The sequence below is a fragment of the Chamaea fasciata genome, unplaced genomic scaffold (assembly GCF_029207755.1).
Source record: "Chamaea fasciata isolate MVZ Bird 193981 ecotype frontalis unplaced genomic scaffold, bChaFas1.0.hap1 SCAF_1, whole genome shotgun sequence".
Taxonomy (NCBI): domain Eukaryota; kingdom Metazoa; phylum Chordata; class Aves; order Passeriformes; family Sylviidae; genus Chamaea; species Chamaea fasciata.
Window position 1 is genome coordinate 137,261,449 of NW_027094086.1, and position 20,402 is coordinate 137,281,850.

The 20,402-nt window shown below is 43.9% G+C and overlaps 1 protein-coding gene across 1 annotated transcript; it reads left to right on the forward strand.

The window, feature by feature from the left end:
• The first annotated feature begins 3,482 nt into the window (after positions 1–3,482).
• LOC136298612 (mycolipanoate synthase-like) lies at positions 3,483–19,767 on the forward strand. Its single transcript, XM_066199465.1, has 7 exons — positions 3,483–3,568; positions 4,695–4,763; positions 5,482–5,635; positions 6,560–6,720; positions 9,415–9,618; positions 9,722–9,903; positions 13,698–19,767. Exons 2-7 carry the CDS (start codon positions 4,703–4,705, stop codon positions 19,254–19,256), a joined length of 6,321 nt encoding a protein of 2,106 aa, XP_066055562.1. The 5' UTR covers positions 3,483–3,568; positions 4,695–4,702; the 3' UTR covers positions 19,257–19,767.
• The last annotated feature ends 635 nt before the right edge of the window (positions 19,768–20,402 follow it).

Here is a 20,402-nt window from a genome sequence, read left to right on the forward strand (position 1 = left end):
ACTGTGGAAAGCCATAGGATTTTTTCTTTTATGCAGTGTCCTATATAGAAGAATGCTGGTATCAGATGAAGTCTGAGCCATAAGAAGATTCATGTTTACAAGCAGTGCCAAAAGTCAGACTTGCAGACCTGCTGCATCTCTTGCTTGAGACCCCTTGCCTACCCCCTCAGGGTGACTGCTGAGCTACACATACAAAGAGGGAGGCATCAAGATCTTCCCCTTTACTATTTATTTAAAAGCTGCACGCAGTTTTTACTTACCCCTCTTGCTTCTGTCCGGAAGTCCTAATGCTCTGTGGCAGATATCTGTGCTGTCAGGCTGTATTAGACTTGTGACCATCTGGGGTTGGTCATTGCTGAGCAATGCTTGCAGAGAGTCAAGTCCTTCTGTTTCTCACTCTCCTCTTCAGGGTTGTTTGGGGGTGGGCAAGAGGCAGGGAGGGGACACAGCTGGGACACACTGCTGGACCTTGTACTAACAAACCAGGAGGGACAGGTTGAAAAAGTGAAGTTTGGGGGCAGCCTTGGCTTTCGAACCCATGAGATGGTGGAGTTCAGGATCCTGCATGGAGGAAGCAAGGCATTAAGCAGGACTAGATCCCTAGACTATTGGAAAGCTAACTTTGACCTCTTCAAAGACCTACTAAGGGGAGTCCCATGTCTTAGGGCTTTAAACCAGATGGGCTTCCACCGGTACAGCAGCAGCCAAAGGGGGACTGGGGAAAATGTTGGGTCACTGCTGAATCAGAAGGGTGTTCTGGTAACAGAAAACACAAAGAAGGCAGAATTGCTGAAAGCCTTCTTTTGCTCAGTCTTTACTCCTGAGAATGGCCCTCAGGAGTCCCAGAACTTGGAGGTGAGAGAAGGCTGGAGAAAGTAAGACTGCCTCTTGGCCTTAGAGGATGTTGAGATCTGGTTATTAAAATTATTAGCAATGTTTCTGCCCAAATTAAGGTGCGAACAAGACTGTGAGGTGAGGGAACATAGCGATGCAGGGTCCCCAGGCAGGGGCAAAGGAGCATGCTTTATTCCAAAACTCTGCCCTTTTTAAACAATTAGCCAGTTATCAGATACATAGTTTTTAATCATAATAAACATAATTCAACCAAGCACCGTACACCACAATGTGAACATGGAATGGTTACATAGCTTGTTTTTCTACCTCTAATTCAGCTGAGTCACTTTCCCATAGTCCTTTTCTGCTTAGCCAAAGTAGCAGGCCTGAGCCATGAATTTACAAGGCCTTCCCTTTGTATGGTTTTATCTATATGCAACATATGCAACATGAATTTCTCATATATACCTATATGAGACCATATGCTGAAGTCAACAATATGGGTTTTATTTGATGCTTAATATGAGAGAGAGAGAGAGAAAGAAATAGAAAAGAGGTGGGGGGACAGAAAGAAAGTGACAGAGACAGAATAAAGAAAATACCACCATCCATGGATCACAATGGTGTTCCATTGATCCACTCCAGCTGGTCTTCTTGGTGGTGAAAGTGCCCCCAAAAAGCATAGAATCTGGTGGGTTAATATACACTCAGGCTAGGTAGGAAGACCCAGCTACCTTCCCTGGGGGACCTGGGGAGCATTGCCATTGTCTCCTACAAAAGGCTCTGGATTTGTTACATCACCCTGGGGAGAACTTCAGGGGGTCTGTGATGGATTAAGGCACCCCCCTCACCTGGCTCTCACTTGAATGTCCTGTGGATGTGGCCTGTGGGGTTGAGGGTTCTACAGCTGGGCCAATTTGTGTAAGGGAGGATGGGTGTTTGCTGCCTCTGACGAGAGGTTACCCCCAAAACCTCCTTCCCCACGCATTTTGGGGGACAGTTGGTGTAAACCTAGCTTCTGTGGGCTGTGGTCTACCCCACCCCAAACCCAGCCAGGGAAGAACCTCAGCTGCAGGATTTATCTCTCATTCTTTTCCTTGTTTCCTTGTTTCCTCAGATGCGATAGATAAATTCCCTTTATCTAATCTCAGCAGTTGGATTTTCAGTCCAAGGTTCCAGTCAGGCATTCTTTAGGGAGGGGTGGGCTTCAATGGCTTCTTTATCAATTTTGCTATAATGAGGAAAACTTTTTATCAGTGTTTGAGGCATGAATTATTTTAGTCTCTAACATTCGCCCTGTGAATCAAACTTATTACTTATGTAATAAGTAATTTATTAGAATGAGTAAATTACTTACTACTCATTATAAAAGTAATAATAAACATTATACCATTCAAATAGCATTATTATAATAATAAACATAAATAACATTACTAATTACTTATTACTTATTACTCATTGTAATAGTTCTTTCCCAGCTATCTTCTTCAGTTTATGGGTTGTCCACAGACTTGATAAAGAAAGACGATAGGAGAAAAGATAAAAACAACTGAAGCATCCAATTGTACAGCATCCAATAGTTCAAAATGTAAATTCAATTGTAGTCATCAACCCATTTCTCATTCCTCAGTGCCCTTACCCCATGAATCCTAGGAATCAGTGGGGTTTTTTTAATGGGTAGTGGGTGTGAGGGATATCACAATATTGTATCTCTTAGGTGTTGGTTCAGTATGTTTTGAAATTAGTTATAGAATTTTATAGCTTTACCCCTCCCGGTTTAGGAAGGGGGATTCAGTCATTTCTCATGTAACATTTGCTTGTGTTTTGTTAAGATTCTTTAGTTCACTAATTAGTAACTCTGAAAAGTTTAGCCAAGTCCTAAAAATTCTAAAGCCTTCTGAGGCAGAACTGGGAAGGTTTATTTTCACAATGCTTCCAATAAATAGATGGAGCTTTAAATACTTGTTCATATTTATTGATATTAAGAGCGAATCAAATGGAATTGTTCCTTTAAAGAGAGAGACTTTTAAATCATATTCTTAAGATCATAAAAATTTACTGGGCTATTCCATGATCAAAGCACTGGAACACCCTTCCCATGAAGACAGACTGAGAGAGCTGGGGTTATTCAGCCCGAAGAAAGAGGGCTCTAGGAAGATTATATAGCAGCCTGCCAGTACCTATGGGGCCCTATGAGAAAGATGGAGAGGGACTTTTTATAAGGTCATGTGGTGATAGGACAAGGGGAATGGCTTTAAACTGAAAGAGAATAGGTGTAGATTAGGTATTAGGATGAAATTCTTTACAAGTCACCCAGAGAATCTGTGGATACTCCATCCCTGGAAGTAAAAAGGGTCAGACTGTATGGGGTTTTGAGCAACCTGGTCTAGTCCAATATGCAGTGTCCATGGCAGGGGGGCAGAATGTAGAATCTTTAAGGTCCCTTACAATGCAAACCATTCTATGAATCTATGGTTTGTTAAAACATAACTTCAGTTTATTATTTTCTGACTGTAAGATGATGGACTGTAGGATGATCTTGTCCTTGCTGACTCCAAAAAATTTACAACTTCAGGGAAGTAGTTTGCTTTGAACTTTAGTCAGGTCACTGAGTAATCACATTTGCATTTTCCCCATGATTTAGCATATGCATTTCAATAAGAAACCACGCAGAATCCTACATAAATGACTTCCACAGGCACTCTATTTCTCCACCCCACTGGGATGATATAAGGTAAGAGCTACATAGATCACAGGATAGCTCTAGAGATGCCAAAGATATGTTTTATGTTGTGATTGGAAGGTCCTTAATTTTCTATTATTTGCTATTTAAATGCTATCTTAGGAAAAATGCTTAAAAGTACCTCTGTGATAAAAGTATTTTGTTGGGCTTTGCAGCTTTAGTTTAGCAGTTACATTAAAATAAGAAATCATAGAATCATAGAAATCATAGACAATTCTGAAAGAATTTAAAGCAAACAATTCTTGTGTCAATTTGGAATTTAAATTGTTAGTAAAATAGAATTTACTCCTAGAAAGCCAGATTCTGGTCTCCTTATTTTTGCTAGGTGGCCTTTTAACTTCTTCTTTCTTAGCGAATGCAACCTAGAAGTAAATTTTTTAAAGTATGAATCTAAGCAGTTATTCCTAATTTCACCTTTCAAAGCAAACCTCCAAGAAATGACAGCTCTGAGTGATGTGTGGGGCTGTGAAACAGCCTCATCTCTGCTTCACTGCTGTCAGTCAGTGACTGAGAAAGCCTCTCTGGGACCTGCTGGGCTATCCCTGAGATGAGAATCTCTCCCTACAAAACCAAGAATCCCCCACAAAACCCTTCTAGAGGAATCTCCTCCTCTTTGGGTTTTGAAGAAAGTCTAGGAGGACTACAGGGCTTAGAGGTGGGCATCCAAGTGAGTTCTAATTAGTTCAGTTCAACTGATTTTCATCTGACAAGTTCCTTTCCCAAAATCAAGGAAAATGAAATCATCTGTCAGTTCTATCCCGGAGTATTTCATTTGACTCCAAAGAGAATTCTTGTCTTTACCATCTAATTTGTTGAAAAGATTCTCCTTTTGTCAGTAGAGGTTAAACAGTAGAAAGGATGTGCCTGTGCAAGAGAGAGCTTGGGGATTTAAGTGGGGAATTTCCTCTAAAAGTAGAGATAAGGAAGAAAATGGGACGGCTCTGGTCACTTATGGGCAGTGTAATTTGTCATCACAACCAACAGTAGATCATTCCAGATTAACTAAGTTTTGAACAAGTTTGTGTGTTTGTGGAAAGTTCAGCTTTTAACCTAGTATTTACTCAATGGTAAATGCAAAATTGTTGGACTGGACTAACACTACTTCTGTCTTGTGCAGCCGAGGAGATGGAGATTGAGACTGCAGATGAAGTTGCTATTGTTGGGATAGGATGCAACTTTCCTGGAGGTAAGTTTGGGGTAAAAGCAGAGCAGGCTGTGAGTGTGAAAAGCAGAGTCTTTTATTAATGTTGAAATGGAGGAGACCAACATGTTTGTCCCTTTGTTGAGTTTGTTGCTTTGCTGCCTGTGGGATTGTTTTGAAAGGTGGTGTTGTGGTGGAAATTGCTTGGCTTGAATTTGTTTGCAGACAGAGGGACACATAGGTAAAAGAAGCTGCAGTGCTGGCTGTGGGCAGGGCAATGAGCTGCACATGGAACTCATACAAATGAGCTGGATGAGTCTGGGGTGATTTGAACTTTCTGGTTGTTCACTGGCTGGGTGATTGTGCATTGTGGCAGGACTCTGCATCCATAGCAAGAGGACAGATAAGGGGCTGAACATTCTTATCAGCAATGCCTGTAATATAAACGGGTCGGGTTTTCCAAAAAGAAAGCTTTCTGCTTTATTGCAGTAGGTAGTAGATGCAGTGAGATGGCAGGGAAATGGGGAGAGCGAGTGGTTAAGAATTTTGGGGCGTTCCTTTGCTTTTAGACAAGCAGTGAAGGGGTCAGTCATGCTTTTTCATTTTCCTCTCACCAAAGAATGGTCACTTCTTTCTGTGACAAGTCTGCTTGAGCAGCTTGGATGGACATGTGGGTGATCCTTGTAAGTGATTGTGCATTTCTGAGTCTGCATGGGGAGGGGGAGCACATCATTTAACCTGTTTTGAAAACTTTGTACAACAGGAGATGGAATTGACAATTTCTGGAAAGTCCTGGAGGAAGGCAAAAACTGCACTGTAGAAATCCCCCCCGAGAGATTTAATGCCAAGGAGTGGTATGATGCAGATTATAACAAGCCAGGAAAAATATGTACAACACGAGCTGCTCTTCTCGATGAGTGAGTCTGTCACCCTGCTGCGCCACTGATTTTTGTAGTACTTCGACTCTGGGTACAGCTGCTCAGGGGCTGTGACAGTGTGAAGAATAGGGAATTACAGTAGGGTCAAAATAAGTGTCTTTTATTGGAATTCCACACTCATCTTAAATCCTCAGGCTGTAGAGCTTCAGTCAAAGGAGAAGTTGACGTGCACAGGAGAAATCTTATTGTGTCCTGAGATTTGTACTTGGCAGGGTTGATCCATAGGACCCAGAATTAATTTAGTGCTTAGTCCCATGTTAGATATTGAATCCTGCTTGAAATCAGGAAATGATAGAAGGCCATATAAATGTCCCTTGTGCCTTGGGACACAAGATGAAAGTTGGACTTGGTCTTTTGTAAGCATGGGCCTATTTTGAAGATGCTTTTAAGGACAAACAGGCACATACCACACAGAAAGCATTTTGAATGTATAGTTAGAGAAGCATAGGTATACCTTGAAATCACCGGAACTAATTCTCTACTTTTTGGTTTTAAATTGGAAAGCATTGGTCTGTATTGGCTAAAAACAATGTAGAAAGCAGTATTTGTTTATATCTTACTGGTTATGGCCACATTACTGCAGAGGGAGTCTCATTCTTCCCATTTCATGATCTGAGGATTCCAGTTGGTAGTAGTGCAATAACCATGAGAATAAAAATGGGTAGGAGTGAGCTCTTACCTCTGTAATGCAGAATCCTTGAGGAAATGACGTACTTTGTGGTGGGACATAAAACATCTTTGGCTTATAAACATTTTCTTCTGAATTCATAAATGGCAACTGTGGCCTAAACCCCAGTTAGTGCTCTTCTTTTCATGAAGTTGCAAAAAATGTTTACTGTGAGTCTAGAAGTAAATGTATCTTCCATTCATATGTCATATCCTATTCTGGTGTGTGTATTTCAGATTTAATTCATTTGACAACCACCTGTTTGGGATTAATAACATGGAAGCCGAACGTATGGATCCGCAACAGAAATTACTGATAGAGTGCACATATAAAGCCCTGGAGGATGCAGGAGTTCCTGTAGAATCTGTCAGTGGCACCAAAACAGGTGTTTTTATTGGTAAGATGAAAATTTCATGGCAAAGAAAGTGTGTTTGAACCTCACAAAGTTTGGAGCAATCCTTCATAACCTTTCAAAATGTTATCTAGCACTGGATCTAGGCTGGATCTAGACTGGAGATCTAAGGCTACTGTGCCATGGCACTGCTGGTTACTTTTGGTAAGAATTACCAGGCTACTCTAGAAGTTCAAGGTACAATTCCTGTATCTCTTTTAGTGCTCTTCTTCCTGTGTTCAGGCACTGATGTGAAGCAGGAAACAGTTAAAACTGTGTTCCCAACCCTTCTTGGGAAATATTCTCCCAAGTCAGGCTGTGTTGTTTCACCCTTAAGGGGAAGGGAACACCCAAGATGAGTAATTTCTCAGTTCTGCAGGAAAAGTTTTAATAGTAAAAACATACTTGGCATGGAAATTGGAATATTAATTCCTGACCTGCCCTATCAGCACATGGCAGTGAGTTATGGATAAAGTTGTAGTGTGGAATAAAAGACAGAAAGGAAAAGGGTAATTAAAGAAAGGGAGAGAGAAAGAGAAAAAGAACGAAAAAGAGATCACTAGTCCCGGTTCCAGTGTTGGTCTGGCCAATGACATGTCCAGTGTCCTGAGGGCACTGCACATCTTATGTGGAGATAACTATTTACAGATCGGTTTCTCTCCCCTGAAGACATGTTTTTCTCTTTCTATGCAAATTAGTTATCATGTCCAATCCCTTCTTTTTGGAGGCCTTCATTCTTGGGTGGTCTTGATTCCCCCTCCCCCGACTGCCCTGATGCTGTCTTTTGTTTGTTGATGGGGGCAGAGTGGTCTGAAAGTGGCCCAGCGGAAAAGGACCTGGTGGTGTTGGTGGACAGCAGCTGACCATGAGCCAATGTGTGTCCAGGTGGCCAAGAAGGCCAGTGGCATCCTGGTCTGTATCAGCAATAGTGTGACCACAGGAGCAGGGCAGTGATCCTTCCCCTGTGTATGGCACTAGTGAGGCCACAAGTTGACTCCTGTGTCCACTTCTGGACCTCTCAATTCAGGAGGGACATTGAGGTGCTGGAGTAAGTCCAGAGAAAGGCAGCAGAGCTGGGGAAGGGTCTGTAGCACAAGTCCTGTGAGGAGCAGCTGAGGGAGCTGGAGGTGTTTAGCCTGAGAAGAAGAGGCACATAAAATCAGATGTGATTTTATTGCTCTCTACAGTTGCCTGAAAGGAGGGTGTAGTGATGTGGGGATCAACCTCTTTCACAGGCAGCTGGAGACAGGATGAGAGGACATGGCCTCAGGCTGTGCCAGGGGAGGTTATATTGGACATTAGGGAGAAATTCTTCACAGAAAGGGTGATTGGATATTGGAATCAGTTGCCCAGAGAGCTGGTGGAGTTACCACCTCTGGAGGTGTTTGAGGAAAGACTGGACATGGCTTTTAGTGCCATAGTGTAGTTGACAGTGGACTCAATGATCTCAGTGGTCTTTTACAACCTAATTGATTCTGTGATTCTGTGATTGTGTCTCTGGGGAGCAGAACAAGGATGTTTATCCCAGAGAAGTGCTGCCCTACCTTCTCATGACCCCGTCTCATCCTAGTTTTTTTAACAATTCTTGGTTGGTTCCATGGCTATCTGGCAATCAGTGTTTGACATGTACACATTAGCCCCCTTATCTTCTGGGCTTCTACACAGGCCTGCACTTTTTCCCCAGGATACAAGTTTCCAGTACTACTTTGGTTAAGGTGTTCTGGGGGTTAATATCCTTTTTAAAGCAGCAGAAATCCTCCTTGTGGACGTTAGAATGGTATGAATATGCACTTGTCCAACTGCCTTTGTCAGTATCACAAAAGTTATGGAGGAGATGATACCAGATGCTGTTGAAAGATATTTAGAAGACAATACTAAAGTAACAGCACATTATTGCTGGTGTAATGTGTGTCTCTTTAAAAAGGGGTTTTCTGGAGGAGGTTGGCTGATGTACCTATAGGGGAAATGCTTTTGATTACCTTTTAGTCTGAGAGATGCTCTTCTTCCATTGAGGGCACTATTCCTTGCTCTCTGAATAGAACTACTGCACTTTCCACACGTGCTCATGGACTTGGGGATCCACAATATTTCTGGTGTAGTGTTTCCAGAAAGAGGACACAACTGCTCTCACAGGCCCTGTTCTTCTTTACTATTTCTTACTGCTTGTGAGTGTGAAAAAAGTGATAAATACAACGCATTGGATGTAGTTTGTGCTGTGACCTTTAACTTGGTACATCTGAGGAACTGAAGCTAATGTCTTGTACATTAATGTCTGACCTACCCTCCTTGTAACTTGTTGATAAATATTCTCATAGCTAAACTAAATCAACCTGAGTCTCAAAACTGTATCTCAGTTTCGAGCTGAGATATAGGGCTCTAAGCAGGCTACAGAAATCTTAACTGCATCCTACAATGAGCTAAGCCATCCTGAAAGGCCATTTCCTGGGCAGGCAGGAATTCCTTGTCATTTCTTGAGCAGATAGAAACTCCCAGTGTTAGGTACATTTGTGCAATTTGGGTGCAGGGGAAATTGCTGTGACTTTTGCCTTTGACTTGTGTTGGAGCAAAGCTTCAAGACAGGGGCACTGATGCCATGTGGGTTTGTCTTAACACTGAAAACCAAACCACACCATCAGGTTTTGGGCTGTACATGCCTATTGTTGCCTTGTGTTAACTTGACATGTATCTGATGTTTTGCAGGTCTCATGAATCGAGACTACGAAATCATAACCAGCAGAGCAGTGAGTGAAATGAATCATTATGATGGTACTGGAACAGCAATGAGCATTGCTGCCAACAGAGTCTCTTTCACATTTAATCTGACTGGACCGTCTCTGACTGTTGACACTGCGTGTTCGTCATTTCTTTTTGCTCTGCACTATGCCTTGCGAGCCATTAAATCAGGTAACGGGACTGAAGAGGTGCTGGACAATGAAATCAGGATTGCTACTGTTTCTGTCTATCACCAGGGCTATCTCAACGTGAGTATGTTTCTGTTTGACTCCAGGAGACTGTGAGGCAGCAATCTGTGGTGGGGTGAACTGCATCATCACTCCGCATACCTTTGTATCCCTCAGTAAAGCCAAAATGATCTCTCCAGAGGGAATAAGCAAGCCCTTCTCCAAAAAAGCAGATGGCTATGGAAGGGGAGAAGGCTGTGGTGTTGTTTTCCTCAAACCACTGAAAAAGGTAAGATTGCTTGTGAAGCAGCTTGAAATAAGTCTGGTTGCTTGCCTGAATTTTTTTATCTTCAGCTCTAATAATGACTATTCCAGAGAAGTTTTTCCAATTCAAGTTTAAGATTAATGAAGCATTTCTTAAGCATTTGTGCACTTCCCCTAGCATAGGAAAAGGATCCCACATTTAAAAGTGAGCATCAAGTTCTGGTTGTTCTTGGCTTTGTTGTGGTGTTTTGTTGTCTTCTTTACCACAGAATCAGTCACGTAAATTTTCTGGTCCAAAGTCCTTGCTCAAGCTAGGTTGTCTCTGATCGAGTTGTAAAGGATTGTGTCTAGGTGATTCTTGACACATTCTGTCTCCAGTGAAGGAGAATCCAGTCCCTTTCTGAGCAACCTGTTCTAGTGCTTGGTCACCTGCACAGTGAAGAATTTCTTCCTCATATTCAGGTGGGACTTCCTGTGCATCAGTTTCAGCCCATTGCCTCTTATTCTGTTGCTCGGCACCAACCAAGGGCCTCTGACACCCTCCCTTCAGATCCTGACAGACACTGATGAGACCCCTTCTCAGTCATCTCTTCTCAAGGCTCAACAGGCCCAGCTCCCTCAGCTTTTCCTCATAAGAGAGGTGCTCCAGCCCCTTCATCATCTTCGTAGCTCTCCTCTGGACCCACTCCATGAGCTTCATCTCTTTCTTGTACTGAGGAGCGAAGAACTGGACACAGCACTCCATATGTGCATTCCTGATGTGGCCTCCCCAGGGCTGAGTAGAGGGGCAGGATCATCTCTGTCAACCTGTTGGCAATGCTTTTCCTAATACAGCCTAGGATCCCATCGGCCTTCTTGGACCCCAGGGCACTCCGCTGGCTCATGGACAACTTCTTGTCCTCCGGGACCCCCAGGTCCTTTACCACAGAGTTGCTTTTCAGCAGTCTGACCCCCAACCTGTCCTGCTATAGGGGGTTATTCCTCCCTAGGTATAGGACCCTGTTGAATCTCAGTCAGTTCCTCTCTGTCCCTCTCTCCAACCTGTCAAAGTCCCTCTGAAGGGCTGCAGAGCCCTCTGGGGTATTGGCTCTGTGCTGACAGTGAACTTGCTGAGGAGGGCTCTGCCCCTTCATCCTAGCCTTGATGAATAAACTAAACAGTATGGGCCCAAGGGATAACAGTAGTGACAGGCCTCAAACTGGACCCTGTGTCACTGATTATCACCCTCTGAGACCTGCCATTCAGCCAGTTCTCAATCCACATCTCTGTCCACTCATCCAGCTGTGAGAGACAGTGACAAAAGCCTTGATAAAGTTGAGGTGGACAATATCCAGTGCTCCCCCCTTATTCATCCGGGCAGTTGTTTCATCACAGAAGTCAATCAGGTTGGTCAAACATGATTTACCTTTAAGGAATCTATGCTGACCACTCCTGATCACCTTATCTTCCTTGTGGATAGAGGTGGCCTCCAGAATGAGATGCTCCATCACCTTTCCAGGGATTGAGGAGAGGCTGACTGATTGGTAGTTCCTTGGTCCTCCTTCTTGCCCTTTTTAAAGACTGCGGTGACATTTGGTTTCCTCAAGTCCTCAGACATGTCTCATGATTGCCACAACCTTTCAAAGATGATTGTGAGCAGTCTTGCTATGTTGTTTCCCTACTCTCTCGGACCTCATGGATGCATCCTGTCAGGGCCCCTGGACTTGAGGATGTCAAGTTTGGTTAGGTGTTCTCTGACCCAATCCTACTTGAGCGAGGGAAGGTCTTACTTTCCGCATTCCTTTACCCCTGGTCTCCTGGGTCAGAAATCCCTAGGGGCTGGTCTTGTCATTAAAAACAGGTGCAAAGAAGGCATTCAATAACATTGCCTTCTCTACATCCTCTGTTACCTGGACCCCCTCTCCATTTACTAATGGACCTATATTATCCTTAATTTTCCTTTTGTTGTGATGGGTTTGAAAAAGCCCTTTTTGTTACCCTGAAAATCCTTGTCAAGATTTAATTCCAGATGGTCCTTGGCCTTTCTAGTTTCATTTCTGCTTACTCTTACAACCTCTCTACATTCACTCTGAGTGGCCTGATCTTGCTTCCATGTCCTGTATATTTCTGGCTTATATTTGAGTAATGACAGGAGTTCTTTATTTATCCACAGAGGTTTGTTGCCCCCTTTACCTGCTTTCTCTCTTACTGGGATACACTGTCCTTGAGCCTGTAGGAAGTGAGCCTTGAAAGTCGACCGACTCTCTTGGACCTCTCTTCCTTTCAGGGCCTTCTCCCATGGAATTCTTCTCTAAAGATGCCAAAGTTAGCTCACCTGGAGTCCGTTTGAAATCTTGTTCTCTGTCCTGCTACCTCTTTCTTCAATACTGAACTCCACAATCTCATGGTCACTGCAGCCAAGGCTGCCCAACCATCACATGTCCAACAATGCCTTCCCTGTTTGTTAGTATAAGGTCGGGCAGCCCAGCATTCCTTGTGGGATCCTCCACTACCTGTGACAGAAAGAAGTCACCATTGCTTTCCAGGAACCTCCTGCACTGCTTGTACTTTGCCGTTTTGCTTCTCCAGAAGATGTCAGGGTAGTTAAAGCCCCAAAAGAACCAGGGCCTGTGGCTGTGGGGCTGCTTCCAGCTGCCTGTAGAGGGCCTCATCCACTCCCTCCTGATCAGGCAGCCTGTAGGAAACATCCACAATGGTGTCACCCTTACTGGCTCACCCTTTTATCCTCACCAAGGCAGAGCTTGGTACACTCCAAGTGGTGCCTCACATTGAGGGCAGCTCCACCACTGAACCTTCCTGGTCTGTCTCTCCTAAACAGCCTGTGGTCCTTCATGACAACATTCCAGTCACAGGAGCTATCCCACCATGTCCATAACTGCAATGAGATCAAAGCCCAGTGGCTGCATGGAGATCTCTAGTTCCTCCTGTTTGTTCCCCATACTGTGTGCATTGGGGTACAGCACTTCGTTGAAGTATTTGATGGTGACAACATCCCATTGAGGGTGTGAAGGGATGTCCTATAGCCCTGCCTAGTGGTGGTGTTTTTGACTGCTGGTGCTTGATCAAGGTATTCCCTCATAAGCCTTCTTTTGGTACTAAGGTGTTTCTCTGGTATTTCCCTGTTGGCTTCTATTATCTCAGGAGCCCCTGGCTTGTCTATAAGACTGCTGGTGTGCTCCAGTATGGCTGGTAGATCTCAGAGTCAACTGCAGAGGGGCCTGAGAAGTACCCTATCCTGCTAACTTTTCCATACTATCCCCCAGTTTGCTAGGGGCAAGCCTGATATTACAACCCTCCCCCATCATAACTAGGTTAAAGCTCTCCAAGAAGTCTTGCTGGTTCCTGTGCAAAGACTCTCCTTCCTTACTCAGAGAGGTGAGCCCCATCTGATGCCAGCATGCCTGGCTCTGCAAAGGCCATACCACTGTCAAAACCCCCAAAATCTTGGTGGTGACACCAGCTGCAGATCCATGTCTTAGTAGACTCAACCCATCTGTTTCTTTATATATGGATGCTTTCTACTAACTATTCTACAAACTATTGCTATTTTCAATATTTTTTGTTCAATATTGCTGCTTGGAACTGGAAGTATGGAGAAGACACCAACTTGTGCCTCAGATTTCCTTAGCAAACATCCCAAATGTGAAATCTTTCTTGATCGCTCTCAGACTATGTGTTGCCATTACCTCACCCCCCTACATGGAGGATAAGTAAGGGGTAGTAGTCTGTGGGCTGCACCAGGCTTGGAAGGTTCATGGTAACATCTTTAACCATAGTCTACTAGTATTATTAAAGATAATTCAACTTTTCATGGAACAGGCAAAGGAAGACTACAGCAAAATCTGGGGTGTGATAAACATCAGTGCAGTCAATCAGAATGGCAGGTCCATGACTCCAATCACGAGACCTTCTCAAATAGAGCAAGAGAAGTTACTTCGCAGCATTTATGAAAGTCATGTTGATCCCTCAGTTGTGCAGTACATTGAAGCCCATGGCACAGGAACTGCTGCTGGAGATCCTACTGAAGCTGAGAGCCTGGGCAGTGTCATTAGCAAGAAGAGGTCTTCCCAAGTTTCCATTCTGAAAATCGGTTCAGTGAAAGGAAATATTGGACACACTGAATCAGCTGCTGGAGCAGCCGGGTTAATCAAAGTGCTCCTGATGATGCATCATGGAAAGATTGTTCCATCCTTGCATTACTCAAAGGAGATGAGCAGCATCGATACAGAGAAATTAAACCTTGCCGTTGCCACAGCTGTGGAGCCCTGGGAAGAATCCAGTGAGTATGGAAGAGTAGCTGGCATCAACTGCTTTGGATTTGGAGGAACCAATGCTCACGTTGTAGTCAGGCAGGTGAAGCCGCCAGAGCCTCTTCCTGCCTTTAAGAAGCCCCTGGAATTAGTTGTGCTGTCAGCAGCATCCCTTAAGTCCCTTCAGATGACAATGGCTGTTACAGCCGAGCAGCTGAGCACAAGGAGCTCCCTAACTCTCCCAAGCCTGGCCTATACCTCTGCCTGCAGAAGAAGCCATGCCAACTACAGGTATCGAAAAGCATTTGTCACAAATTCCCTCCAACACTTGCAGCAAGAGCTTAAGTTGGCAGCGAGCACAGAACCTGCCATGTCCAAAGTGGAACCACAGCTGGTGTTTGTGTTCTGTGGCAATGGCGTAACACTGAAGGAGTTCAGTGAGGCACTGCTGAGCTCAGAGCCGGTGTTCAGAGACAAGTGTAAGGAGATAGAAGACCTTTTTCAGCAGCATGCTGCCATCAGCCTCCTGCCAGCAAGAAATCGTAGCCCAAAGGACTTGTTGAATCCAGAGCTTTCCCAGCCCTTGCTGTTTGCCCTGCAGGTTGCTGTGGCTTCCCTCCTGAAGCACTGGGGTATTAAGCCTGTTGCTGTTGTTGGCCACTCAGTGGGGGAAGTTGCTGCTGCACATATTGCTGGGTACCTTTCCCTGGCAGATGCAGTCAAAGTGATTTTTCACCGGAGCAGGCTGCAGGCAAAGACTGGAAGTGGCAGAATGCTGGTGGTTGGAAACATCCCTGTTGAAGAGATTGCTGAACGCCTGCACCCCTACTCGGGAAAGGTGTGCATTGCTGCTTTCAACAGCCCTGTTTCCTGCACCTTGTCTGGGAGTGTAGATGCCGTGGAAGCTGTCCAGAGAGAGTTAGCGAAAGCTTTCAGGCAGAGAAACATCTTTCTTCATGTTTTAAATGTTCCAGCTGCATACCACAGCCCCAGCATGGATATGATACTTGGGGAGCTGGAGGAGCAGATAGAGCCTTTAGAAAAGCAGAAGGGGAAAATGGAAGTGTTTTCAACACTGACTGGGGTGGCTGCATCTGAAAATGACTTTACTCAGGGCAAATTCTGGGCACGGCACACTCGTGAGCCTGTTGCTTTCACACAAGCCATCCAAACTGCAGCCAGTGGCAGGGAAAACGTGGTGTTTGTGGAAATAAGTCCTCACCGAGCACTGCAGAGGAGCATAAAAGAAACACTAGGAAAAGACACAAAGGTGCTGTCCTCTTTGCAAACAGATGCAGAATATCAGACACTCTTCACCCTGGTAGGAAATCTGTTCGAATTGGGATTTAATCTCAACTGGCAGCACTTTTATAACGGGTACCACAGTGTTCCTGTGGCCATTCCACAGTATCAGTTTGATCGCCAAAAACTCATGGACTATCTGGATACCCATCAACAAGCAAACCAAAGAGGTGCCAGCGCCAGTCATCCTTTGATTTATGGTATAAACAGTGACAATATGGAGTTTGGCTGTCTGGTGTCCCAGGACACAACACCATACTTATATGAGCACAAGAACAATGGGGTGGCCTTAGTCCCCGGTGCTTTCTATGTGGAGCTTGGTCTGGCCTCCGTGATGAGCAGTTCAAGACCTAAAGTGCCTTTGAGCTCTTGCCAACTGAGTATCAGTTTTTCTGCACCGTGTGTTCTTACACAGAGTTCCCAAGTGCTAAATATCAAGCTAAGTCCACAGGAAGCCATGACAACCTTTGAGGTTCTCTCTTCCTCCAATGTAGTTTATGCTGCTGGCCAAGTAGCAAAGGGGCTTGAAGGTGTGGTGGAAGAAAGCAGCATCTCCTTCCAAGCCATCTATCGAAGATGCAGGTCAGTGATGAGCAGAGAGGAGGTCTATGAAGCACTGTCTCAGGTTGGCTTTCAGTATGGCTCCATATTCAGGCAGCTCAGTGATGTTCATTATTGCCAGGAGCTAAAGGAAGCAATAACAAGCATAAAGGTGAATGAGGAGACCATCAGAGACATGTACAGCTGCTGCATCCACCCAGTGCTGCTTGACTGTTTTCTGCAGATGACTGCTATCCTGACCTCAAGGACAGTCCAGTCCAGAGCAGGTTTTCCTTCAGGGATAGGCAGCCTGGTGGTGCTCCGCCCACTCGAGGAGGAAATGATGATATACATGAGAATGAGCAAATCCACCAGGAACTGCCTTGAGGTCTGTGGATGCTTTGTGGACAAACACGGCTCGGTTTTGGCTGAGCTCAAGCGCGTTGCCATCACTTTCATGAAGGAATCGTCTTCCAGAGACAATGAGTTCCTGTTTGAAAACAAGTGGAAAGAAGTCTCTCTTTCACAGACAATTGGACATCTGGGGTTTAAGCCCAGAGTCCTTGTGTTTGCAGACAAATTTGGGATAGCTGAGCAGCTCAAAAAATACTTGCATCCTGCTTCAAGATATGTTATGTATGACAGCTGGGAATGCCTTGTGGAAGGAGATACACAGAATAAAATGAGAGCAGAGGTTAAGGATTATGACGAAATCCTCTTCCTCTGGGGAATTCAAAAGTTAAATGAAGATTTCCCAACGAAAGCTGTAGATCAGTTGGCAAAGTGCTGCGAAGCCTATCGCCAGGTAGTGGTGGCCCTAAGAGAGAAGACATCCCGCTGCTCCGTCAGAGTGATCACCTACAGGACAACAGAGAGATATGTGGACCACGTTAACTGTGGGTTTGCACTGTATGGCATGACCAGAACTTGTACCGTTGAAGTTCCAGAAATCACATTTCAGTTGATTGACCTCAGCTCCTCCACTTCCCTGGACATCTCAGTGCTAGCAGATGTTCTTGTCAAATACAAAGGTGGGGACTATCCAGAAGTTTGCATCAGCCAAGGAAGATTTTATGTGTCCGAAGTTAGACGCACACCTTTTGTAGATGCAGATTACATCCAACCCATAAGATCTCTCCAGAAAGCAGAACCATTCACTTTGTACACTTCTGATCCATACGCAGTGAAAGACTTGTCTGGAGAATTATCCACCGGTGCTGCTACTGAGCTTGACAAACAGAGTGTTGAAATTCAAGTGGATAAAATTTGTCTGCACTCAGAAGATTATTTTCCCATTAGTGTTTCTAGCTGCAACTTTGGTAATACACTGTATTGGAACTCACAAGCAGGAGACAAACACAGGCTTCTAGGTCTTGATTTCAGTGGCACAGTCACTGCAACAGGCACTGATGTGAAGAAAGTGAAAGTGGGAGATCATGTGGTTTCATGTTATCCAACTGCTGCATCATCCAGAGTTCAGATTCCAGGAACAGTTTGTTTCAATGCAAAAAAATTCCCATTCCTCCAGAATGTCCCTTGTGTGTCATACTTCATCATTGCATGGGAAATCTTCACTCAGAGGTTACCCAAGCGGAACCATGGCAGAACATTGGGTATTATTACTACAGAGCCATCATCAGTTTTGTGCCACGTTCTTTCTGCAGCAGCACGAGAGATGGGTTGGAAAACACTCCTTGCAAAGCCCACTCCTGACATGTTTCAGCATATCAACCTGTGCAATGCCCTTGTTATTCTTCCTCCAGTCAACAGACTGTCTTGGGAGGATCTGGCCCACATGCACTTTCTTAAAGATGTGGTGATCATGTGTGGCAATCAACAGTCTGAATGCATCCAGAATGTCAGTGAAATTGATCATGAAAACATCAGCTTTCATACCCTCACTGTTGCCAGCCTTTTCCAGAAAGCACCTCTAAAGGAATTGCAGAAGACCGTGCATGCCTGGATCAGTTCCATGGATATGAAACAATTTAGACATCTCTCAGGTTCTGTTTTTCAGCAGACTGAGAACTTTGAAGGGCTAAATCCTGTAACATCCTATTTCACCTGCACTTCTGTGCCCCTTGCTGTTCTGAGCAGGCAGAAAGACATCCGTGTGCTTTCAGACATCCCGTTGTATGAGCCCCAGAAGCAGCAATTTAAGCAGAACGCTGTTTATATAGTAGCTGGGGGGCTCACTGGACTTGGCTTTGAAACGGTGAAATTTATCGTCGAGAACGGAGGAGGGTGTATTGCAATACTCTCCAGGAGAATTCCCAGCAGTGAGAAGCGAGAAGAGATGAAGGCTTTGCAGCAGCAGTACAAAGGGAGCAAAGTAGTGTCAGTGCAGTGTGATGTGACTTCGACCAGCGATGTTGAGAAAGCTTTCCGGTCCATTGCCAACACCTTTGTTGGGAGTCCGATCAAAGGGGTATTCCAAAGTGCTGTGGCTTTACACGATGGCCGCCTTGAAGTCCTGAAGCTGGGTGACTTTCACAAAGTGCTGAGCCCAAAAGTAGCAGGGACTCTAAACCTTCACCGGGCTACCAGAGGCCAGGAGCTTGACTACTTTGTGTGCTACTCCTCTGTCACTTCCTTTCTGGGCAATGCCACCCAGACAAACTACGCAGCTGCAAACTCTTTCCTGGATGTCTTCTGCCTCTACAGGAGGAACTGTGGCCTTTCAGGCCAGGCCATTAACTGGGGTGCTTTGAACCTTGGCATTCTGCTCAATCAAAACCACATTCAGAGCATTCTGGAATCCAAGGGCATAGACATTCTGCAAGTGCATGAAATTCATGACTATCTCAGGAAGACCTTACTTATAAACAACCCGCAGCAAGCTGTTGTCAAACTGAACTTTCAGACTTTGAAACATCATGTTTTTAATCAGATTATTTCTCTCAAAAGTCGCTTCATATCACTTATGTCAGAAGATTTCAGGAACAAGATTGAAGCCTCTGAGGGAACTGAAGTGCCAGAGACTGCCTTTCTCAAATCTGAGGACTATATCACCTCACTGGTGTGTGACCTCACAGGAGCAAATGCAGATGAACTAACCATGAACACACCACTTTCGTCTTTGGGCATTGACTCTATGTTAGCTATGACAATTCAGAACCGTGTCTTTCAGCAGCGAAAGGTGGACATACCCCTTGTGAAACTGCTTGATCCTCACACAACTCTGTCAAGTTTAGTGGTACTGTTAGAAGAAACAAGCAATGCAAATGGAACAGTTGAAAAGAAGAATACTGTTTTTGAAAGTCCAGAAAATGGGAGCCGGCTATAGGAATCTTCCCAATCAGGAATTGTGTAACTTTGACAATACTCAGACCCTTTGTAGCATGTCAGAATGTGTCATTGCAGAACATTGAATTTACTCTTCTGCACTGACTCAGAAAAACCCACATCAGCTTCTTCTGCCATTATTCTGCTAGCTGTTTTAATTTCAGTTAATTGTTTGACTTGTTACTCTTTGTACCTCTACATTATGAATATACGTGTAAAGCAGGATAAGATTATTTTGGCACTATTGAGTTCTTTGTGTATTTTTCTATTTTTTTATATTAAGAAATATCTGAATAATGAAGTAATTTGATTATGTAATGTGTATAAATACCAGCATCTTTTTGAAAGTCATTTAGGTGTTTTGAACTTCAAGGTTTCTTCTCAAAAAGGAAACATGATTTTTTCCTTATGTTTTCAAAAATAATAAAAATGTACCAGGTGCAAAGCATACAGTAAATCAATTGGATTTTTAAAGTAATTAGCCATTTAATGAAAACTGAAATAAACAAGAATAGCAGAAGAGTTTATAAAACAAAGTCTAAAGTGTAATTCCTTCTTATTTTATTGTTTTTGTCCTTCATTCACTCTAATAATTTAAATTTTCCTAATCCAAACTTGTGCTCTTTTTTTCTTCCAGTGAGACCTACCTCATAGATTTGAAAGGAGAGCCCAGAGACAGAAAAATTTAATGATATTTATGCAATAGTGATCCAATTCTAGAAGTTCTAGAACACTTTAAAATGTTTTACCATTAAAAACCATAGCATTGTATTCAGTTTAAAATCTCACTATAATAATTTTCATACTTGTAAGAAGGCATCTCCTGTTGTGAACTTAACAGCAAATGCTCTGCACTGAAGTCCAACAGAATATAGTTTGCTATATTGCATGCTGTCATTACTTGTGACTTTACATACCACCTGAAATTCATGAGGAGATGACAGTCTTATCTACTGCTTTGAACACAGAGCCTCTTCAGTTAGTCTCTTCAGGTCAGGCCAAATCATTCTACGTAAATCTGCAGTGAGGATAGTACTTTCTATTACACTCAAGAAGTTACAAATGCCTTTGATCAAGCAGGAATCAGCATTTTAGATTAACCTTTTCCTCCAGGACATGCTAGTAGTGGTATTAAATCCTATGGTGT